This window comes from Acipenser ruthenus, chromosome 6 (assembly GCF_902713425.1).
Source record: "Acipenser ruthenus chromosome 6, fAciRut3.2 maternal haplotype, whole genome shotgun sequence".
In the NCBI taxonomy this organism is placed as follows: domain Eukaryota; kingdom Metazoa; phylum Chordata; class Actinopteri; order Acipenseriformes; family Acipenseridae; genus Acipenser; species Acipenser ruthenus.
Genome location: NC_081194.1, coordinates 80,369,051 through 80,393,910, shown reverse-complemented (window position 1 = coordinate 80,393,910; position 24,860 = coordinate 80,369,051). Strand labels below are relative to the sequence as shown.

Below are 24,860 nucleotides of genomic sequence, written 5' to 3'. Positions count from 1 at the left end.
TGTGCACTATATACAGTGCCTTGAAAAAGTCTTCACACCCTTGAACATTTTTCACATTCTGCTGCCTAGAAAAATACAATTCAAAATGCATTAAAGTAGGAGTTTGTTTCACTGATCTACACAACATCACCTACACTTTCAACGTGAAAGAACAATTATAGAAATATTCAAAAAGTAATTAAAAATAAAGAACCAAAAATTCTTGATTGCATAAGTCTTCACACCCCTTGACTCAGTACTTGGTGCAAGCCCTTTTTGCAACAATAACAGCCATGAGTCGTTTTGGATAAGTGTCTACCAACTTAGCAGAGCGGGATGGTGCAGTTTTTGCCCATTCTTCTTGGCAGAATAGCTCAAGCTCTTTCAAGTTGGCTGGGCATCGTCTTGGGACTGCAGTCTTCAAGTCTTGCCACAGATTTTCTATAGGATTCAGGTCTGGGCTTTGACTAGGCCACTCGAGGACATTCACTTTCTTCTTGCTGAGCCACTCCATTGTTGCTTTTGCTTTGTGCTTAGGATCATTGTCCTGCTAAAAGGTGAATCTTCTCCCCAGTCCCAGGTCTCTGGCAGACTGGAACAGGTTTTCCTCCAGGATCTGCCTGTACTTTGCACCATCCATCTTTCCCTCGATCTTCACAAGCCTCCCTGTCCCCGTTGCTGCAAAGCATCCCCAAAACATAATGCTGCCACCACCATGCTTTACTGTAGGGATGGTGTTAGTACGTTGATGTGCCATGTTTGGTTTACGCCACACATATCGCTTAGCATTGAGACCAAAAAGTTCCACTTTGGTCTCATCAGACCACAAAACCTTTTCCCACATGTGTGCAGTGTCCCCTAAGTGTTTCTTTGCAAAAGCTATGCGGCACATCATATGGCTTTTTTTCAGCAGTGACTTCCATCTTGCCACCCTCCCATACAGGCCATTTTTGTGGAGTACTCTTGAAATTGTTGAACAGTCAACATTTTCCCCAATCTCAGCCAGAGACCTCTGTAGTTCTTTTAAAGTAACCTTAGGCCTCACGGTGACCTCCCTCAGCAGTTTCCTTAAGCCACGTCTACTGACTTTGGAGGGACGGCCTGATCGAGGCAGTCTTGGTGGTGCCAAACTGTTTCTACTTTACAATGATGGACCTGACAGTGCCCCAAGGGATATTAGGGCAGCAGTGTGGAGTAGTGGTTAGGGCTCTGGACTCTTGACCGGAGGGTTGTGGGTTCAATTCCAGGTGGGGGACACTGCTGCTGTACCCTTGAGCAAGGTACTTTACCTAGATTGCTCCAGTAACAACCGAACTGTATAAATGGGTAATTGTATGTAATAAATAATGTTATATCTTGTAACAATTGTAAGTCACCCTGGATAAGGGTGTCTGCTAAGAAATAAATAATAATAATATTCAAAGACATTGAAAGTTTCTTATAGCCTTCCCCCAATCTGTACCTTTCAATAACTTTATCCCGGAGTTCTTTTGGCAGCTCCTTGTTCGGCATGTTTTGCCATTTGCTTCAAATTCACTTCATACAACAGAAACAGCTTGATTCTTCATCCAGGAGTATTCAAATCAGTTGAACTACTGTGATTGGACACAGGTGGGCTCTATTTAACTTATTATGTGCCTTGTTAAGGCAATTTGTTGTACCTGAGCTAAGTTGGGTTTGCTATGACAAAGGGTGTGAAGACTTATGCAATCAAGACTTTGGTTTTTTTATTTTTAATTACTTTTTGAATATTTCTATAATTGTTCTTTCACGTTGAAAGTGTAGGTGATGTTGTGTAGATCAGTGAAACAAACTCCTACTTTAATGCATTTTGAATTGTATTTTTTAGGCAGTAGAATGTGCAAAATGTTCAAGGGTGTGAAGACTTTTTCAAGGCACTGTATATAATCCTAGAACAGTGTGTGGTCAATCAGTTATGATGTTCAGCCAGCTTCAGTAATTACATTTAAAGTGGCTTAATTGAGAGCTGTGGCAAGAGCCAGTGAAGAATTAATCTTTAATCAGAATTGAAAACCCTGATGACCAGTGTATGAGGGCTTCTCCTTGTCCACTGCTTAAACACATTACGTTTACACACAGTAGCACATCTGTTTTGGGGTTATTGGGGCCTAAGCATTTTTTATATATAATGAAATGTTGTTAAAACCCGTATATATCCTAATAGCACACTTCCCCAATGGAAAGCTGTGTTGTAGCATTTGCTGTCACTAATTGTTTCACTGAGATGAGAAGGCCAGGAGTTCCATTCCTCCACAATTAGCTCACAGATATACAGTACTGAAATCATACCTAGGGGACACTAAATTTCACAAAGTAATACCCGGCTATCTGGGACATGTGCTGTCCTACTTTTAAAAAGTACTTCAAGACTTTTTGTCTGCTGCAAACAATGGAAACCATACCTTTAGTTTGAGAGAAAATGTCTACTACTGTGCAATGGGATTGTTACTGGGTTTTTAAAATATAGTTTGAAGTACTCATTGTGTCTGGGCCAGTAACCACAGGGGATGACGAGCATTCAATGTGAGTTCAAGTAGGTGAGATTGAAGTGCACAGATGGACAGGACTGATTTTCTAAACATATCTGTTACATGGCAATACAACCTGTAGACTCAAAATGAACAGTTTCAAAGGAACGGTGCCAGAAGGTACATGAATACAGGCGCAGGGCACTGGTATCTGCAGATAACGCTCTCAAAATTCAGAAATACATACACTATGTCAAGAGATTTTATGGAATTGTGTGCAATGGGTTATTGGTTTAGTCCCATGTTTTTGCCTCCCCTTATATAGCACCTAATATCCTAATGTTATTTTACCTGATGATTCATTTTGTGTGTTTGCACATTAACCCCCCCACCCCATTGCTATTTTTTGAAGTTCATGTCTGTTTACCTGTACATATCCAGGATCAGTCCTTCATCAAATCGGTCACAGAGTTTGTTAAGCAGCTGCTCATTCTCTCCATAGAGACACAGGTAATTCGAAGCCGGAAAGGATTCTTGTGAAAGACATGTGATGGTTTCCACCTTGCTGTACTCGTTCACGTGGAGTTTGAAGTAATTCCCAGTTTTCACACTTCCTGTAATAATGTCCCGGCCCTGCCAAGATATAATGAACACTCTTTACCTTCATTTATTCCTTGTTCTTTCACCCTTGGCAGAGCAGTTCACAGCTTTATTATTATATTTTCCTTCTGATGGATTAAAAAAACAGAAAATCTATAGATATTTTACACTTGGGGCCTCATTTATGAAAGGGCACTAAACTCTATGGTCCGCGTGAGATAGTGGGCATATTATGGTGCACACTAATTTTATTGTGCCTTACTATGGTAATCAGAATGACTGTGATTTTATGGTATGCATGATAATGTATTTAAATGAGCATTCAGCTCAGAGTAATGAGATGAGCTGTATTCACATGGTATTTACGAAAGGACGTTAAATTTAATGCATGCATTAAAGTGATCATTTATTAGTGCGCATGGAAACCAGGCTTTAAACACTGATAGGCGCACTATTAAAACCTATTTTTCTGGCCTGAAAACTAGTGATGTGCAGTTTGATTCTTTTACTGACTCGATTTGTTTGATTCATTCAGTTTAGTGAATCAATTCAACAGATTTGTTCATTTGATTCACTGATTCAGTAACGGAAAATAAATGTATCTTGCTGAATTACTTGGTCATGAAAATTTGTTTGAACGGAAAAATCTGGCAGCAAGGGCCTTTTAAGTTAAAACTGTTCACTTGGTGGGCCACACCGTAAAAATATGTATTTTATAGTACAGAAATAGGCAGATATAACTAGAAGCAGCTTTGCTTAAACACTGACAAAAAAACTCAATATCACAAATGTAATATAATGGGAAACAGAAGTGTATTTTATTTCAATGAAAATCTCTTCAATGAAAAAAAAAAAAAAAGATGTCAGAGTATATAATGCTAAGTCTCAATATTTAACTTTCAAAATATAACGTTTTTAACAGCACTGAAAAAAAAAATACTGATAACTGTGAAAATGCGACATAGTAAACAGTACCACTATGAATGTACCTTTTTATGCCCTCTGTCCGGACACTTGGCACTTCTTTTCTCGCACTCTTGATAACAATGCTCATTGCGTGTTCTAATTCTGCAACTTTTCCACATAATGCCTGTTGATGTAGAGGCCAGTGCAAAAAAATTGGTACTTCTGCATTTCTTGCTTTAATTTTCTCCAGCACTCTGCTAGCCAGTCCACTCTTTTGTCCAGTCATATATGGTGCAGACTCTGTTGTAATCCCAGTTAGTTTCTTCCATGGTAATTCTGCACTTTCCATGGCTTGAAGTCAAAAAAAAAAAAAAAAAGTCCTTTCCTGTGGTTGTGTTGTTCATGGCATCCACAGCACTTTTCAGAAAAACCTTTCGTTGACTCCATAGTTTCTTTAATTTCCAGTAAACTCAAAATACGTTGCTTTGTGCAGCGTGTCATAGTGACGTTGTATGTTATAATATTTCATAACTGCAACCGTTGCACTGCAAATCAGACATATTGCCTTGCGGTCAAAATTATTAATTGAACAAATATTCATCTGGCTAACGATTTTGGAATCTTCTGTGTTCCACCTCCACCTTTCGCTTCCATGACATCTCCAACTACTTTTTGGCTACTGATTTTAAATTTTACACAAAGTAAAATAAATAGTTTAAACAAGCCTTCACTTTGCTATCCTAATCAGAATTATGTGTACTGTGTGTGAGAGGAAACGGATCTTGTGTGCTATTTGATTGGCTATTTTACTACCTCTGTGATTGGCTTAATGGGAATGTCACTCATACAATGCGGACTTATATTAAAAAGGCGGGTTATTTTAAAGAAGAATTCCAAAACGATACAGTACATCAATGCCATTTTAGAAACTGATGGGCGGGCCGTATGCAGTAAAGGAGAAAAGAAAAAGGCTTTTTTTTTTTCTTTTACATCAGACAAGGAATACATTAAAAGGTAAGCAGTGCAGTTTCACTTTACGTTGCCTCTGTCTGTCCCCTGCTGAATGCTGTGTGTGTTGATCGCTCATTTTTGGTCAGTGTAAGCTACCACCACCTTCACTATAAGCTACTGACCAAAAGATACGCCTGGACTGCTGGGGCTTTTGATATCATGGTGGTCACGGGTAAGTCTCTGACATCATCATGCACATTTAATTTATCGCTCACAATACATGTAGTGTGCACGCTATGGTATGCAAATTAGCCAAATACTGCACATGTAAATTAATGCATTCTCTGTTAGTAAACGGGGTAGTACATTTAGATTTATCACACACATTAGGCTCACTACTTTACGCGCATGCTGACTCCAAATGTAGTGCCCTTTTGTAAATGAGGCCCATGGGGCCCGAATGTATGTCAAAGGCTGGTAACTTAATTACTTAAATCTACAGAACAAAATGATTGAAACATAAAAGCAAAGTGGATTTACACTTTTAAACTGATAAAACGCATGTCAATTTACTTAATACGTTCACTCTCAATGAAACACCTACATAATTGGAATGGTCCATCTGTGCTGCCAAGGGTATGGGGATCCTAGGTTTAGCAGCATGGAGATAGTGGTATCCTCCTGGAAGTTTTCCTCCTAATGGGTGAGAAAATTAAACAAAACAAACAAAAAAAAACAATAAAAGTCAATCTGTGTCATCTCAAGTTTTCAAAGTTTTCCAGTAGTAAGGCACAGAACAGAAGTAAAAAAAAAACCTACTGAGAAGTATTTAAGATGCCAAGACAATGACAACTACAATGGAAATAGACAGCATTCTGTTCTCAACTGTGGACCAGATTGCACGGTAAACTCAATGGGTTATTATACTGTACCTCGTACTTTAGCTCCAGTGTACATGGGGATGAGTCTGTCCAGGTCTTCAGGTGGGTCTACCACTGAGTGCAATATAGGGTCAAACAAAGGAAGCATAGCAGTGGCCAAATGGAACCCAACCTCTTTGGAGTTAAAATTGCTGTGAGACCACTGATCTGCATGGTACCGGCGGGGGAATTTCGTCAGTGTGCCTGCCGCTCGGATTGCTGAGTCATTGGTGTGAAAAGTTGTATCAATCACAAGTCTACCATCATACACCAGGCATGCATCATTCATGGCTTTGAATGCATCATAATCTATTCCTTTCTTGTACAAGTTAATGAAGACCTAAGAATACAGAACAAATGTTATAGGATTAAAGGGACTGACAGAAAGTGGTAGTTATAGTCAGCTAGCGTTATTACTATTATTATTTCTAAAAACAACAAGGTATATTGATATTATCTGTAAAATCACAGATCCTCCCATTAGCTAATAATACACACAATATACTGTGTTGATGACTGTACTCTGAAATGCTGTACCAATGTTGCGATATGTCAGCTGACTGCATGTTTTAAAATGTTTACATGGGCACTTTCAGTAGCCTGCTAAACTGGACTGCTTATGTTCTCTTAGAATGTATTTACTGTAGATGAGCAATGCTAACGAACGTGATAGGATATTAGAAATGCTTTGGATTCATCAAGAGCTGTCTTGATTTCTTAGTGAGACTGTGGGCACTGCAAATGACACTGTTGGCATGGAAGCTCAGCTAGCACCAGAATAACACTGTGCCGATGCAGAGGGTGCAGCAGCCGCTCATTCATAATGACATCATGCCCTTGGGCTTGCTTTAGCCTATTTAGTTACAATAGCTATTCTTTAGTCTGCTGCAAACTTCAGTAGCTTTTGGTGCTTCCTGTTAAAATGAATATTCCCCTCTGGTATTCCATCTGGTACTTCTCCTGCATGGCCAATGAAATCCCCAAGAGATCAGGGGATGGAACTCTTTCCCCCTAATTCCAAATGGTCATACTATTTCATCACTCCATTCATTTTCAATGCTTTCATAAAAAGTGGCTGCATTGATTTTTTTTTTTAAAGCTCAATGATGATATGCCAAAAAGTCCATCTAACACATCTTTAAAAAACATCCCAAGATGTAATTGTGTTGCTCTGTGCCAAATACTAGCCCCCCAGCACCATCAAATGGTTCTAAAACAGGTATAGAATCCTACAGATTTTCTCTTGTCTCTATTTTTTACTTACTGAGCATTGCAGTTGTACAGGTTTTGTATCTGTGGTGAAGCACACTGCAGTTATGTGCTCTGGGTTATTGCCGCCATTCCACTGTGCAAGTATGCAGTTGTGATAGACAGTCACACCTGCTGCTGCTAGTGCTGCTTGTACAGCAGTCTCTACTGCAAAGTTATTAAAGCAGGTAACATTGCTGTTGAGTGGTGGCTCTGCCAGGTGAATGTAACAGCCGCTTATTCCAAGGGACAGGAGGGTTTCTACAGTGGTGTACGCATCAATTGTATTTCCATACACTATAACGTTCCCTGAAAAAGAAAAAAAAGGAGAACAAATATGTTCAGAAACATTATTAGTAAAACTGGATTCGTTCTAATAGTGTTTGACCCACACATTGCTCTGATGCTGTGAGGCACACACTGTCACCTAGCAACGGGGAACAGAAGATAATTTACCGAACAATCTACCTGGCAAAGAACAAAGCACACAGCATGGCTGATTATAAAGGTATACACTCCCTGGTCTTTCTGAGCATTGCAGAGCTATTTGGGGCATTTCAAACGAAGTGGTTTCAATTTGCAACAGAACTAAATTGGATTGCAGGGACCAGGGGACACAATGAAATCACTGTCTGTCTCTGTAACCTGGTGTTTGATCTTTTGGAAGTGGCTTGAAAGCAATCTACCAATGAAAGATCCCACCCTACTGCCTTGACCACTAAATAGCAAACAAAAACAAACAATCCCAGTCCAGTAACTGCAAGTATAAAGCTGGTTGTGTTATGCAAACTGTTCTTGCAGTGGCACACCATAAACAATCAGAAAACTTAAAATCAGAAGACGGCTACAGAAACAATTGAAAATAAATAAAAACAAGTAAAACTGAGCTCACTGATAAGATTGAAACAGCACCACAATCATTGTATTGTTGCTCTTATTTGAATTTGATCTTATTTTCTACTGATTTTACTGTACTTTATAACTGCTCTATGTGTAATGCAATATTTTGTAATGCGATACTGTGTACTGTGATATTTTGTAACTAATTTAAGTTTTCCTGGATAAGGTCTGCTAAGAAATAATAAATAATAATCAGAAGACAGCACAATCAAGCACATAAATAGGGGCAGGGAAAATGAAAGTGCATCAGGAAAATTAATAAGAAATCATAGCCTGCCACCAGAATTAGATAATATTAAATCAAAATGAGAAGCATACTCTAACGATTAGAATATGATGAATGTACAGGGATGACACTTAAGTGCCATATACGGTAGGTTTAAACACATACTTGGTCACTATAATCAGCAACAGGCAAGGAGAGCTTATGTATTCTGTTTTTACACTGTGCCCTCCTAGCAGACCAGTTATAGAAGCCAATTACATTTTATTTGGCAGAAGCGGTAGCCTGTATTTGAATAAATAGTTTTTATTATTCACTTTTGAACTGTCCATTAGGACCAAATAACTAATTCATATGGGAAAGTGGAATTAAATGAACTTGCTCTGAAATTTCAATTCCACATTTATTTGCATGCATGTACATTTACCTACAGCTTTAAATGCACTACCATTTTCTTATGTGGTTTACCTTTGGATCCCTCTAACTTATATCTATATATTCATGAAGAGTAATACAGTAACACAAAACATGTGATTTACTTAACTAGAGAGAACAAGAAATGCAGGAATGTTATTCTCCATTGAGCTTTTCAGTAAGTTCAATTATATCATAACTTAAGCACTAAAATACATTAACTATATACTCTGTGGTGGCATCATTCATTTGAATTAGAAATGAATTGCCCTTTTTCTTTCATGCCAAACCACAATTCTTGCTACAGTCTGGACATTAAACATCAGTGAAAGTTCCCAATCACTATTCTTTATCTGAAATCAACGTTTTGGTTTTTGACATACCTTCATCAGGAGTCTAGACACTGACTATTTATTGCCACGCGCTGATGAAGGCTCGAATCAAAAGTTTGTCTTCTTCAGGTTTCTTTATATATATCTATATATATATAGCCTTACAATTTTTGAAAATGTGTTTTTTAAGTTATTTAATTACATATGGCATGGCAAGCACAGGACGGGGACCCCAAGGTCCTCTGCTTTGTCTTACCCTCAAACAGATGCTTGCACTGCGTCCCCTGAAATCCCTCCCTCAAAGCTTAGAAGCTTGTTAATCCTTATTAAAGTTTCTCTGGCAGTCCACTTGCCTTAGCTCAAAAAAGAGTTGGGCCTGCCTTTGATTGGCATGTGTATGAACTGAGTGAAGGATTATAATAATAAAGTGTTATTGCAGCAGCCGTTACCCTGGCCGCAACATCAGATCATCACAGTGCAATCACTGGCTTTGTTCAGGCTTCTTCATAGACCTGAGGAGGGGTAACAAGTAGGATAACAGAAGGTATTGGTGGACAAGGATGGTTTTTACACATTCTAGTGGTGCATTATTAGTTTTATCCAGTGTTCCCCTGCAGGCATATTGTTCCCTGTCCTTGGTCCTGAAATCAGCATATGTATTCCTTTTTTAATGTTTTTTTTCAATCTAATTTAACATGGGTTAGGTTTTGCAACTCACAAAAAGCTAGTAGCAAGCAATTACCCCTGTTTCAATCACAAACATTGACAGAGTTGTTAGCTTCAAGCTACTCTCTGACTTACATTATAATGCTGATCGCATACATTACATCAGCACTGGCTACATTTCTGTATAGTAAATACTGATGTATTATTCCCTTCCTGTTTTTGTATTACACAAACAGGCTTTATTTTTTTAATAATCACTTTTATTACCCTCTTCTTTCTTGATGGGTACTGTTACATATTATCCAATAGCCCTGTCTAAGTACCACTCAGCAGGAAAAGGTACAGAAGATACTAAATTGCTAGCCCCAACATGCAAATCATACGCAAAAACAAGAAGATATATATGTTAAGTATATGCTGATAAACTGGGATAGAAGCAGAATGTAGCAGAAGCAGAAATATGTTTTTTGTATTAAATATTATTTTCGTGTCTGTAGAATAATTCAATTGTAATTTCATAGACAGTAAAACGTGTACAATGTTATTCACTGGGTATGACAATATACTGGCAGGTGCAGGTTGGAGCTCTGTTTTGGTGACTGGCACATGTCTATCCCTGGAATTATTTTTGTGGGAGTGACTAGCCAAATAAAACAAGCAAAACTGACACATTTTCCAAAATTAGAAATGTTCCAGCTTCTTCGAGTATTCAGTATTCATTAGCATTCTCTGGTAATCATGCTACTTCCCTGATAATTAAATTATCTCCTAATTAGTTCATTTAATAAGGTTAATCAAGACCCACCCATCACCCCTATTCTTTTTGTAAAGTAAGAATTAATTAATTCTATCAGCCTTTTCATCAGCACACTACCCCCCCCCCCCCCCCCCCCCCCCAAAAAAAAAAATGAACCGAGATACAAAGATATACAGATGAAAGATTTCATTTGAATTAATGAAGTAGCAATTATACAGTGGGAGCGATATGAATAATAAAGCATGTACAAATAATAACCTCATACCCTCAGCATGAGCCCAGTTTTCTTGAAGCCAGTTGTAAGTTTCCAGGCAGTCTTCATCATCATTCAGAGTGAAGACGTTCGAGGGTACTGGTCCAGTGTACCTTTGATCTGGGCTGACCGATAGCTCTCTGTTAGTAAGCAGTGTGCTAATATCTGCACCTGTGGGACAAGGCATCTAAAATATCAGACAGAAATAGGAAAAAGGGTTTGTGCATTTAGAAGGATTACCACCACTGGAAGGATATACATTTACAGGTCATTTATATCATAAAATAAAGCAAGCTACTTTCATCATTTGTGATTCAGACACAAATACATTATGATGCATTTAACCAATTTTTTACTTCAAATGACTACAGTGCATGATATTTGTGGATACTTACATTTATTTAACAAAAAATGCACTGTAGTGCACATGAATATAAAAATGTACTGGAAATGAATTCAATGTTGTCAGTAACAGCACAGTAAACTGCATCTGCAGACTTGAATCTTGAGGGGTGTGTTAGCTCAGTCAAGCTTCAGATGACACCGCCTGGTAACTAACTAGGATAGTTTCTGATAAAAGCCAAGAGAACCATGTTTCACTCCTCTGCAACCCGTGCTGGTAAGTGCTGAATGATTAGTAGAAATCATTAATTAATTGACAGTCAAATAATAGCCATTTTGCAGCTGATTGATTACAACGACTTAAACTGCTGTTTCCAGAGCATGCAGCAACCAAGCAATCAATAACCGCTGACAAATAAATCCCTGCCTTTCACTGAATGGACAGGGCTGGAAAGTACAAAACAAGCTAATCCAATCTGGGTAGTTGCTCTAATTGTATTAACAATAAGGATATGTTTTTCTGAATGACTTCACTACTAAATAACAAAGCTGTCAACATTATTAGAATATAATAATGGCAGCATACTATTGAAGCATACACTAATGCTTTGCTGAAAACAATACTGTACAGAACCAAAACAATCAGGGCAGTCTTCCAATGACTGGTCTGTTTTGTGTCACTGGAGCAGTTCTTGTACCTGCACTCAGATTAGAATTGAACTTCTCATTACAGCAGTGGCAGCAGACAGGGAATTGAAGATTCTCTTCTTATATGTATTTTATGGAATGGTCTGTCAAGCTTTATAATTCATTTTACCAAGCTTAACCTGTTTATGAATTGCCAAAACAGACATCATTGTTTGAAGATTAGTAAACAGGTGACATATGATTTGTATACTACGCATTGTTACATAAAGAGAAATTAAAAAGGACAATTAGAAGGACTTTCAAATTTCAATTGATGGTTCAGTGTAGCCAGAATCAGACTGAATGTTATATGTAGATGAATTGGCTTGACATCAATGAATGCTTTTGTACCTTTTGGAGGAGTGCACACTGTATACCGTATCTGCCTTACCTGGTACTGCTGCCCTGTGCAGAGTATGAGGTGATCATATGGGACCTTCCTCCCCTCAGACACCACCACATGCTTGGCAGCCCTGTCTATTTCCTTCATCTTTCCGACCACCACATTAACCCAGGAGCGCAGCGACAGCAGTGCAAAGTCCTTATCATTATAGCAGTGGCTGTAGGGAGGGAACAAACTGCTAGAAGTGATGTTTTTAACAACGGACTGCAGGGGCTAATTAGATATCTGGCAAGCCATTGGTGGTCCCCTGGTGCCTCAACCCTGCCATCATACTGTGCATTTACACTGCAGATAACACAGGGATAGAACCTCAATGCGAAATGCTTAACGCAGCGAAACCCAAAGACAATTGTGCAGAACAATAAATAGACAAACATCCAGCTGGTCATTTGTTAGGCTCCTAAATAGTCTTCTTATTTTAAGGAATGGTCTGTGAAATATAGGAGGTGTCAATATTTCTTCATTGAGATGTTTATAAATACCAACAAAAACACCCAAGTAGTATTTATTCCTTCTTCATTTCTGTACCATAAATTAAATATTTTAAGGAAGCAAAGACTAAGATTAAAGTCTATGCTTTGGTGTATGAAACAGGCGCCAAAAGCTGCTATATCTGCAGTTAGTTAATGAAAGTAATAATGTAATAATTAATTCAATTTTTAATTTTTTTATTTTAACCACTTACTCCCAAAGACGTAATTTACCTTTGGAATCACAAAACTCAACTATGTCTAAGAACTGATTGAACAAGAATGATTGAACAAGTGTAACATCCCTGTACAAACAAACCTTATTCACATTGTGTGAAGTTTGATATTCACCAGAATGTTGTAAATGTGTGCTAATAGAGATGTGATACCTTCTTGTTTTGCATTTTCCAGTTAGGTATTGGACTGAGGTGCTCAGATTAGCCCCTAAGGAACCTTCTCCATTTGTAACACACTGTGTTGATTGCAGTGCTGGGATGCAAAACAGTATTTCATAGCCCCAGCCACTTAGCCACTATACCGCTTGGTTACTGCCTTCTAATACTAGCATCGTCTTTGGAAATACATGTTTATTTAGCCCCTGTTCATCCCTTTTCAACACAGAATTACAATTAAAATGTATTGGTTTTTGTAAAAATGCGCTCTGAATGCCTGCCAAAGACATTCTATTCAAGAGAGACATTTATTACATTTCATTATGTATTACCCAACACTAGAGGGCAGAATCTTCAAACGGGACAGCAAGGCAGGCAATATAGCCAGCAATATAGTTCATTTTATTTAACATCATATGTGCTCATTATTTTAATGATGCCGTGGTCAGAGAATAGCTACCTGTATAACCCTGTCTGTCTAGCACTGGCACATAAACAGCTGTAAGGTAATATTTGATAATTATGTTGATGAAAAAGCTTTGTCTTTTTCTTTTGTAATTACTTTCTCTCATAAATACCACCAATTTGTTTGTCTGTATCTAAAGCTGTAAAAATGGAAACTAGATGAGATGGAACTTGGTTTCAGAAGCATAATATAAAATCTGTTTGAATCAAGGTGGCAAATTTTCGTAGAAGCAGTTACAACAAAGGAATTCCTTTGCCCTTGTTTTTCTCTTCACAATAAACTTTACCTTCAACAATTATAGCAACATGAGAAAATATTGAATTATTAGGGAACTGTTATGTTAACTTAAATTAACACCTACGCATAAACATTGTAGCTGCAAACTTAGACAACCACTATCATCCTTGCAATACGAATATTTCTCCCTTTCATATATGAATGTCAACCGGGCACAAAATACCCCCCTTCACTTCCAATTACTGAAATGCACAATGTATATTTAATTTCTCTTTAGTATAGCTGATTTTCCTGCCAAGTATTAAAACAGTGTAGTAACTCATCTATAATATATTGCTGTTAGGACAGCTTTGTGAACAAAATCTCTTGATCCCAGTCCACCACACAAAAGCACCTTCACAGCTGCCAGTAAAGCAAAGCACTGGAAGCATAGATTAAGCACAGACTAATGTTCCCAGCTACTCTTTTCTACCTAATAAAAAACAAACTTACCTGGTAGACAGAAACTTCCAATTTTCAGAGTCTGAATGGATACCGGGAAGTCCATGAGTTGAAATAAGAGTGATGTTATTAAACCTCAAGTGTGGGCTAAAAGAGAAATAAAAAATATACCAGAATGGGAAAATAAATATTTAAAACAATAGAAAAAAAAAGATTCTCCTATTAGCATCTATTATCAAGTTCTATAGAAAACGCTTATTTTTCCAAAGCTGCATCACCTTTCTTTCTTACAGTCGCAGTATTGGAACCATACCATTATTATACCAGAATTCAAGGTAACAGATTAAGGACAAGCATTTATTAAACTTTAACCACTCTTTAATAAAACTAAATGCAAAATACACCATTTGTAGTAATTTAACAATAACATAATACAATTCACATTTCTATAGTGCCTTTCATCACAAGGATCCCAAAGTGTGTCACACAATAAAAAATACAAAAAACAAACAATTTTACCATTAAATTAAAAACAGTCTAATACAAAATTGAAATTATAAGAGAATGTGGTTTTAATTGTAAAATTTGAAAAACTAAGATAAAAAGCCAGTTTGCAAAAACAGAACAATTATAAACAGTCTAAATAAATAAATAAATAAACCATTAATAAAATTGGAATTAAAAAAGGACAAAAAGAAAATGCAGTTTTGATTGTAAAGTTAGAAAACTAAGATAAAGGGAAGATATTTTGTAAAAATAAATTTTCAATCTTCATTTAAAAACAGTAAGAGCCCCAGGCAGAGCATTCCATAATTTAGGAGCTTTACAAAAAAAGGCCCTACCTCCCGTGTTATTTCATTCACCCTGGAATAACCAGCAGCTCTGCATACTGTGATTTAAGAGTGTGATTAGGAGTGTACAGGGTCAATAATTCCTGTAAGTAACTTGGTGCTAATCCATTCAGGGCCTTTTAAGTTCAAAGAAAAAAACTTAAAATCAATTCTAAACTGCACTGGGAGCCAGTAAAAAGAGGCCAGAACAGGGGTGATATGTTCACTTTTTCTGGTTTTAGTCCGAATTCTAGCGGCAGTGTTCTGAACAAGCTGTATGCGAGATACCACACATTTTGGGATACCAGAGTGCATTACAATAATCAATTCTAGATGAAACAAAGACATGCATTAGTCTTTCAGCATCAGATACAGAGTTAATAGTTCTAAGTTTAGGTATATTTCTCAAATGGTAAAAGGATACTTTAGAAAATTTCCTAATATAAGTATCAAATGATAGATCAGAGTCAAAGATGACCCCCAAATTTCTAATTTCTAGTTTTAGTTCTGATGAGAGACAGCTAGTAAATCGACATGTTTTATTTGGTTCTGAGAGCCCATAAGCATAACCTCTGTTTTATCATAATTCAACATTAAAAGGTTCTGAGACATCCAACGCTTGATGTCAGCAAGACAAGCAGCTATTATTATTATTATTATTATTATTATTATTATTATTATTATTATTATTATTATTATTTATTTCTTAGCAGATGCCCTTATCCAGGGCGACTTACACTTGTTAAAAGATATCACATTATTTCACATTACACAGATATCACATTATTTTTTTTACATATAATTACCCATTTATACAGTTGGGTTTTTACTGGAGCAATCTAGGTAAAGTACCTTGCTCAAGGGTACAGCAGCAGTGTCACCCACCTGGGATTGAACCCACGACTCTCTGGTCAAGAGTCCAGAGCCCTAACCACTACTGCACACTGCTGCCCATAGTAGAAGCCCACCCCAGCAGAAGTATTTCCTGGCTTTAAAGACAAATATAGCTGAGTATCATCAGCATAGCAATGGAAGTTAACTCCATGTCTGTGGATAATGGTAACAACCCTGTTTAAGGGATCTTTACAGCTAAAATCAGACGCCATAGCGTACTATTGAATCACCTGCTAACAGCACCTCTCCCCTGATTTCATCCATCATGCAGTCGTCATTGCTCAATGCCAGAAATCTATTAGATAGATCAATCTCCTCACTCGGCCTCGCAGAACACAGCACGTGTGCTTCCTGCATCAAAGTGACCAAACACTCATATCTCTTTGAAACTTGCCCCAGTCCTTAACTTTACAATTACATTTTACCTGAGAAGAGCTCCTGAGACCCACAAGCGATCCAGCAATATGTCAATATAATCCATGTTAATCCAGTGATTTTACTTATGAGCAACCAATACTGTTTGAAAACAGCTTTACCTTAGAAGCCCCTCATTATCCCATGATCTGAAGATTTAAAGAAGGATTTTAAAAGCATAAGCCCCAACAGCTCAACACAAATAATATATACACAGCTGCTAATTACTTACCAAATAAATGTAAGACATTAGAGTCATAAGCAGGAAGACTGGTTCAAGATTTAGACTCTGTGATTCATCACTAAATTATATGTATGATTTATTAGATTACCTGGGCAAAACATATAAATATTGGTACCAAATAAAAGAAATATTTACTTTATCAATTGCCTGCATAAGAAAACAGCTGAAGAGTGTTTGTTTAGCACAGCAATGCATGCCCACTGGTGTCTGGGGGAACAGTTTGTTGTCCAGCTGGGTTCACAGACCCTGATTAGCACTAATCTTGGACTATCCATTGTTACTCTAGGTAAGACAGTCCATGATTAGCACTAATCAGATCTGTGAAATCAGCTGAAGAATATGGCCAACTCATGTCAATCAATGAAAGCATCCAAATCAATAAAGTCGTTCACTAGTCACTGTATAAGTAACAAGCTTTCATTGAAACAGGCATCCTGAACAAACATCATGCCATAGAAAGGAACATAATTCAACTCCAAGCTCAGGCACATATTTCAATAAAAACTATGAACCTGTGCTTTAAGAAAAAAAAAAAAAAACATGAACGAAGTTTGCAATTTTAATCTCAAAATCTATCCTGTGGTGAGTTTATAAAAATCTGCATATAAATACAAGTTGTATTTACTATTAATATATATATATATATATATATATATATATATATATATATATATATATATATATATATATATATATATATATTTTATATATAATAATTTAATAGCAAATATTTTGTATATATTAAAATATGGATAGGAAAAACTAAGCCCTTTGTGCAAATACATGTGACGTGCATTTAAATGTCTTGTATTACTTTATTATAACAAAACATATTTCATAAAGAGTAAAACCATGATATACTGAGATTAATACCCATTAACACTCCCCTTGGGATTACTGGTGCAAACTAGCCATTGTTTAAATCAACACTGCATGTAATGCTATATTCAAATGGCAGCATTGATATGCAGTGTGTGTGGTAAAATGGGGTATCTGACTTGTCCAGTTTTACACCTTCACTATTGACCTACCCCTACAATTATCACTGTCATCACCACTTGACAACAAGACATTTCTTTCTCCCATTGGAAAACACAAGCAGGTTGAGCACTCATGCTCCTGCAAATCGAGACATTTGCACCTTCTGATGTGAGAGAGACACACAGCTGAAGTAGGGATTTGGGGTTGCTGTGGATACAAAGGAAAAAAAAAACAGAGAGATAGTGAAGTAAAGTAAGGATTAGAGGTAGTAGAATATGGAACAGTAAGAAAGTGTACACAGATCCTCGAGAACTACAAGTGTAGAATATTATTGTCGTTTTTCAAAATAAAGGAAAGCATTCAAGATTTATTCAATACTTTTTTTTTTTTAAACATTAACCTAAAACAAAAGCTATACACCCATCGGTATTTAATCATCTCAAATATTGCACCAGCTCTATTAAAGAATATACAAAACACTAGGCAATAATAATAAAATGGCTAATGTGAAATAGGAAGTTTAGCAAATTATTATTAGTTTATTTAGCAGACGCCTTTATCCAAGGCGACTTACAGAGACTCAGGTGTGTGAACTATGCATCAGCTGCAGAGTCACTTACAATTATGTCTCACCTGAAAGACGGAGCACAAGGAGGTTAAGTGACTTGCTCAGGGTCACACAATGAGTCAGTGGCTGAGGTGGGATTTGAAACGGGGACCTCCTGGTTACAAGCCCTTTTCTTTAGCCACTGGACCACACAGCCTCCTCAAATAAACAAGTGAAGAGATATAGAAGATCTCGCACTTCAGTATAACAAGTTTAGTATGATTTATGTTTGTGTTTCCAACTCCTTTAAAATACTTGTAGCTAAACAAAAAAAATGCCATATTTAGTGTATTTCCAATCATATGTGGAGTTTTGAAAGACACACGTTGCAGCAAACATGTATTATCATTTGAAAACATGATATCTGTTACTACACTAGGTTAAAAAAAATCTGTTTACAAGTCTAATATTAAAGTATTTACATATTTAAACCTACAATATGCCAACCTTCCCTGCTGTGGACCTATTAATCTTCTGCCTTTTGGAGACAATAAATCACTAAAGCCTAATGACGACCCATATTGTAAAGTTGAACTTGAAATGATCAATCTGTGGTTTATCCCGGTTATCAGTCAATGACAGTGCCCATTGTGACCATGACTTAACACAAGCTAGTGGCCAAGATCGTCCATATTCATCACTGTCACAACCGTCTCCCTATTCATTTTTTTTCTAAAAAGGGAAGGAAACAATTTGAGTGATGAGGACCCATTGGCACTAAACACATGGTAAGCTGTAGTGCAGCCGTTTGGAGCTGGCCTGATAACAGGGCTAACAGCTGGAGGAAGCCCATATAAACCAACACTGAAGGCAAAGACAGATCGCTCAAGACAACAGAGACTACTAAACCATCCATTACACTTAGCTGTGCAATCAGTTAGCAGGCACTAACTATTTCATTAGTCAACTAATTAGTGACAGCAAAAACACAACGCTATTGATGATCCGTGACAAGTGTAAACAGCCAAAGCCTAATTAAACAACCAACAGCATGCTTGCGAATGGCAAACTAAGCAGCTGTGTGAGATGTTTGGCGATCATGTGTGCTAAGCACTACAAGTTATTTTAATCATTCAGCAGTTTTTTGAAATAACAAGCTTGACTATATTTATTGTTGGGGGTACAGTTTATCTCTAAAGACCTGCAAACATGGTTCTAAGTGTTCTGCAAAGTCAAACAGATTAAGTTGCCTGATTCTACATTCTACATGATCCTTAAAATCAGGGGATAGCCTTTCACACACTTAGAAGTTACATAAGGCATATATAAATATATAGCTCGGCTCTGTTTGTAACAACATTTATGTTTTACTTGATATATAGAAAGTAAAAACACAACTACTGGCACATAAAGATTGATTGAATAATCTAGTTGAACACACTGAACCCTGACCATAAACATGTAACAGGGAACCTAGCGATGTTGGAGTGCCAATATGTCCATTCCATCTTTTTAGGCCACTCAGGATATTTTGGGAAATGAACTGTGACTTTTAGCACTAAGTAAGTTTACAGCATGATATAAGTGGTGGTCATGCAATAAACAAAACTGAGATTTTTTTGAGCAGCTCTACTCTCTAATTGTGTAATGGGTTTGTCCTGTACTGAAGCAACACAAATGTTTATTACTGAATCACCCCATGCTCAAGTTAAGTACACCTCCTGAAGAATCAAGATGCTTATCAGGCTGCGAATGGTGAAGAACTGTACTGAAGCATCAACAGGAAGCTTTGTAAGGGTGCAAATGGAGTAGCACTGGACAAGCAATGGAGATTGTTATCAGAGTGTAAACTGATTATCCCAACAGTGAAGCAATACAGATGTTAAAAATTGTGTAAATTGAATTGGCCTGTGAAGGATCAACATGGGATCAATTCAAAGACTGCAAAAAACAAAAAGAAATTCTGAATTTCTTTACTTTTCTGTTACTCTGTAAAACACATTTAAATTACACAAAACCTTCAGTTTCTTATTACGCAGTGACATTTTTGATGATTTTTTTGAAATTGAGAAACAGTACCTGGGTCTATAAATAATAATTAGCAATCATATCAATTAAATGGGAGGAAAGATCCACTGGCTTTTCATTTTTTTTTAATTAACACCTTATCACTATCTTAGTAATAATAATAATAATAATAATAATATTGGATTTTGATCATGGCGCAAAATGCAAACATTATTACCAAATACAGAGCTCTCAATAAGACCCTGATGAACAATGGTGCTAAGGTGCATTTGAAAGGGACAGTGCTGCTATAGCACTGTAGCATATAACACTTCCTGCTTTCTCTCTTTCTTTTTTTCTTTAGGTTATTTAAATTGAAATTATTATTTGAAATTGAAAGTTGAAATATGGGGTAATATAAAGTATTGTATCTTGTGTACTGGCCCTCTTAAAAAAATGTCCACACTGATATCGTTTTAGGTCCTGTTGAGAGTGCTGTATATGGATTTGTGTTTTGCCTTGCAATGTGATCAAAATGGTTCCTGAAATGTCATAAAGACACATTATGGCAAAATAGTTTTTTTTCTGAATAATGGATTTTTAATGAACATTTTTATTTTATTTTTTTAAATGAGAAAAGAGACACTGGATTTAATACACTAATGATAACCCTTCCAAAACAAAACAAAACATTGTGCTAAGATCACTAAAACCAGAAAATGAAAACAAAAGTCATGAATTGTCATGTAGTTTAAAGGCCTTAATAGTAATGTTTTGTGGTAAGCATTACCAACTGTTTACCTGTCATATTAAACACTTTCTTTTATCCCGTCCTGAGGTCAGTTGACTTATAAGGGCATTAGCAGATTGTAGAAAGAAAATCCATTTGATGTAAGCAAACTGCTAACCAGTCAGGAATTAAAAAATAATCAATTAACCAAAAACGTAATTAGAAAGAAAAAAAGAAGGAATTGTAATAAATCTATAAATCAATAAATACCAGAAAACAAGCATTTCCAGGAAAGACATTCCTGTATCTGAGGCCCCGACAACAACGATTCTGGCATTAATTGTCACCTTTGGCTCAAGAGTTAGTTTTCTGTTGATGTGGTATAAGGCATACTTCACCTGTAACAAAAAAAGATACACTGGAATTATTCAATGATTTGTTACATTAGTCTTCAAACTTTAGATTTCAGACACGTCTTTGGAAAGGGACTCAAATTGAATCATTTTGGTTTCAACAGACACATGGCTGCCCTTGTATTGTTAGCCACACACATCTTACAAGGGGACTGACAGGGACAGGACTGTTACTGAATACAGAAGAGCACGAGTGATCTATTTAAAAGGTCAAAGGGCATGCCCGTACCCGTATACTTCAGGGTGATTAAGAGTTAATGAGAATCAGAACCTGCTCATAGTCATTGGCACTTGGGGCTAAATATTATATAATACCATCATTTTTTTTTTAATTATTGATACTAAAGTAATAACAATGCTTTATGGCTCAACATCAGCCCATACTAGGTCACTGGTTTAAAAGTAATTTATGTACATGAGAATTGCAGTCAAAATGTTGCAACATAAAAACTTGGGACTTTTCTGTTGGTGACATTATTTGACAGGTATCCAGACATCTTATAGTTTTTGCTTGTTGACGTTTAGCATATACACATTTTACAGAAGTATACATTTAAAATGATACAGGTGAGTTTTAGACACACTTGAGAAGGGGCTATGACAAGAACAGTTCATACACTTCATTTAAATATGCTTTATTTTGCTCTTATCTGCCCCCTATTTTACTGCATTTAATCCTGTACCTCAGAATATTGTAATCTGCCAAGTGTTTAATCTGTAGTATTTTGTACTTAATCATATCCTGATGTAACTATCACTATTTAATCATATCCTGATGTAACTTTCATTATTATCTGCTGTATTATTGAATTGTGGTTTGTCACACTTGAGAATTATTGTATTTCTTGTTCTTATTGTATGACTTATATTGTAACACTTGAATGTATTTGTATTTGCTTGCGATTGTAAGTCGCCCTGGATAAGGGCGTCTGCTAAGAAATAAATAATAATAATAATAATAATAATAATAATATACTTTATTCTTATGCAATTACATTGGTGGGAGCTTTGACAAGAATGGAGATTTGACAAAAGTGTATAAAATATATTAAGCACATGATGCTGTATGGTGTACAAACATATATGCACATTATACCCCTGTCACCACCACTCTGGGTATAATGAGGGAAGGTCAGAATCACTACCAGTATTTTTGTCACAATACCCCTGAGTAATACAGAAGTAAAGATTACTTAAAATAACAACAAATATGTGAATTTAATTGAAAATACAGAAACTCTTATTACGTGTACTAAAGTTAATTGTTTTGCCTTCCTATGACCTGTGGGTGGTTACAATGCAATCAGATTGTACATTATAGCAATGGCAATTAGGGTATACAGGTCAGCTTATCCTCACAACATCCCTCTATCCAGCAGCTGTCATTTTCCTCTAATCTCTTTTAGAGCTAAGCATAGTAATAGGTCCTTCAGACTAAGAATTAGGTGGATTAGTCAGTAAATGCACCTTATTTCAAGGCAGAACAGGCAGAATATAAGACACAAATGCCAGAGAGACTAATCAGCCTACACAGAAAACATTTGAAAATGACTGACAGGCACATTTGATTTGATCCTATAACAAGCTCAATTTACCATACACAGTCTAACACAGTACCTGAAGAAGAAAGAAAGAAATGACAGCTGACTGAATGCATAAACCTTCATGTTTTTAACAACAATTTCTAAAGTAACAATTAAGAAATCAAGGGTTTGTTTATGAACAGGTTAAAGCAAAATGTGGCAGAATTTGAATTGCTATAAAAGGCTACACCATTTTCTCAAGGAGAGCAATACGAATTTCAAAATAGAAATGGAACACAGAGTCTAAAATATTATTCATCCAACCTCTATAAAGCTCATTAATGTAGTAGTTTATTTCAGAACCACTGGGGCACATGTTTCAAATGTTGCCTCTAATTAACTGGATTTACTTAAAGGGGAAAGCACATGCCACTTTCCAAAACTAGAACTGAACAAATTAAAGGGTCCATTAAGCACTCTTAAGAGTTTCATTTTGTATTAATAAAGTGGAATTGGATACTTCAACAACAAATGTTGCCTCCCTGGGGGCATAATGCCAGGTGAATGGAATACCCTGACTGAATGTTAGTGAACATGCAACATAGATCTGTATGATGGAAGTGCGGTTGAAACAATGTGACAGGGAAACAGATCATTTTTACCGGACAACACAGGTTATCGGAAAAATCGAACACAATATATAGCTGTGTTACTGTAACAAATATTAAGACAGAAATTTCAAAAGGGATCAGTCTCTTTCTAAATCTAACTATGGCATTAGGTCAATGTCAATGTCACTAACACATTAAGACTGCAGGCTTTATGCAACCTGGTAAACAACATTTAAAATGTAAATTCAATTCTTGATACAGATGCTTAATTTAAAAACATCGGTGCATTACTGCAGGAGAAATTCTTACTTTTTTTACTGCAGGCTCAGCAATCACAGTGCTCAACATGAAAGAATCTGAGCGCAGGATCACCAAGCAGTGGAAACAAGTGGCTATCTTGTCCTTCCTCACATAACTGTCACATATTGTCCTTTATTTTGTATTCAGCCTGTTTGAAATGTGTATTTTACTGTATGTGTAAAATGCCAACACAGAATAATCATCTGTGGCAGAAAAGCAGGTGCACAGAAATAACCCTAATCACAGGAAGTTACATAAAACTAAACATAACATAATGGGTAAGGCTTTGCAGCAACCAGGGCACTCTGTAATCTGATACTATACTGACAATTTAGGGGACAGGTGCTTTAACTCAATTATTGATTCAGTGCTGCTTGGTAAAAAGCTCCTATCTTGCAGAGTTATCAACCAAATCAATTTATATTGTTCTAATTTTAGAGGCGTAATCCAGTAGATTCAATAAGAGCCACTGTACAAGACACTGGCCTTGGTGCAGAGGCAGTTTTGTTTGACAATCCAAACCATAGAAAATATAGCTTCTTCACAGAATATGAAGGTGTCAAATGTGATGTACAAATCATTCAAATAAACAGGACTCCAAAAATGATTTTTACATTGCTATGAATACGCTTAAATGTGAACTCCCATATTGAAAGAAATCACTATGTAACACAATTTTTGTTCCTGGGTAGTAAGTGTTATTTCCTAATTGCTTATGCCTCAAAAGTATAGAAAATGGCTATTATTCCCCACAAACTTTGCTTTTGTGATCAGGACAGTGATATTTTGAAATTTACCTATTTCCAATGAGAAAACGGGCGAATTTGTGTCTTTTCGTTCACATAAAGTCAGAAAAAAACAACATATGAATCCAAATTAACATGTATTTATACTAAAGTAATACAAAAATGACTACAAAAGATTTAGAAGTGAGTAGTTTCTCGAGATTTACGATTATACTGTAAATCACTTTCACGAATCAGCCCCCAAATGTAGTCTCCCATCATGTTCTCGTTATACTGTCCTTGGTAGCGGCGTTCAAAGTCCAGTACATCCTGGTGGAAGCGCTCGCCTTGCTCCTCCGAGTACGCTCCCATGTTCTCCTTGAATTTATCAAGATGAGCATCAAGGATATGGACTTTGAGGGACATCCTACAGCTCATTGTGCCGTAGTTCTTCACCAGAGTCTCAACCAGCTCCACATAGTTTTCGGCCTTGTGATTGCCCAGGAAGCCCCGAACCACTGCGACAAAGCTGTTCCAAGCCGCTTTCTCCTTACTAGTGAGCTTC

The 24,860-nt window shown here is 36.6% G+C and overlaps 1 protein-coding gene across 1 annotated transcript in view; it reads right to left on the bottom strand.

Annotated features, from left to right (window-relative positions):
* cfap61 (cilia and flagella associated protein 61) overlaps positions 1-24,860 on the bottom strand; it is a 45,456-nt gene that overhangs the window by 3,174 nt on the left and 17,422 nt on the right. The window contains exons 18-25 of the mRNA XM_034017910.3: positions 20,994-21,121; positions 14,128-14,223; positions 12,059-12,227; positions 10,651-10,825; positions 7,110-7,402; positions 5,858-6,185; positions 5,530-5,621; positions 2,896-3,101 (exon numbers count right to left, since the gene is read on the bottom strand). Of these exons, the coding sequence (XP_033873801.3) occupies positions 2,896-3,101; positions 5,530-5,621; positions 5,858-6,185; positions 7,110-7,402; positions 10,651-10,825; positions 12,059-12,227; positions 14,128-14,223; positions 20,994-21,121 (1,487 nt within the window). The remainder of the gene's footprint in view (positions 1-2,895; positions 3,102-5,529; positions 5,622-5,857; positions 6,186-7,109; positions 7,403-10,650; positions 10,826-12,058; positions 12,228-14,127; positions 14,224-20,993; positions 21,122-24,860) is intronic.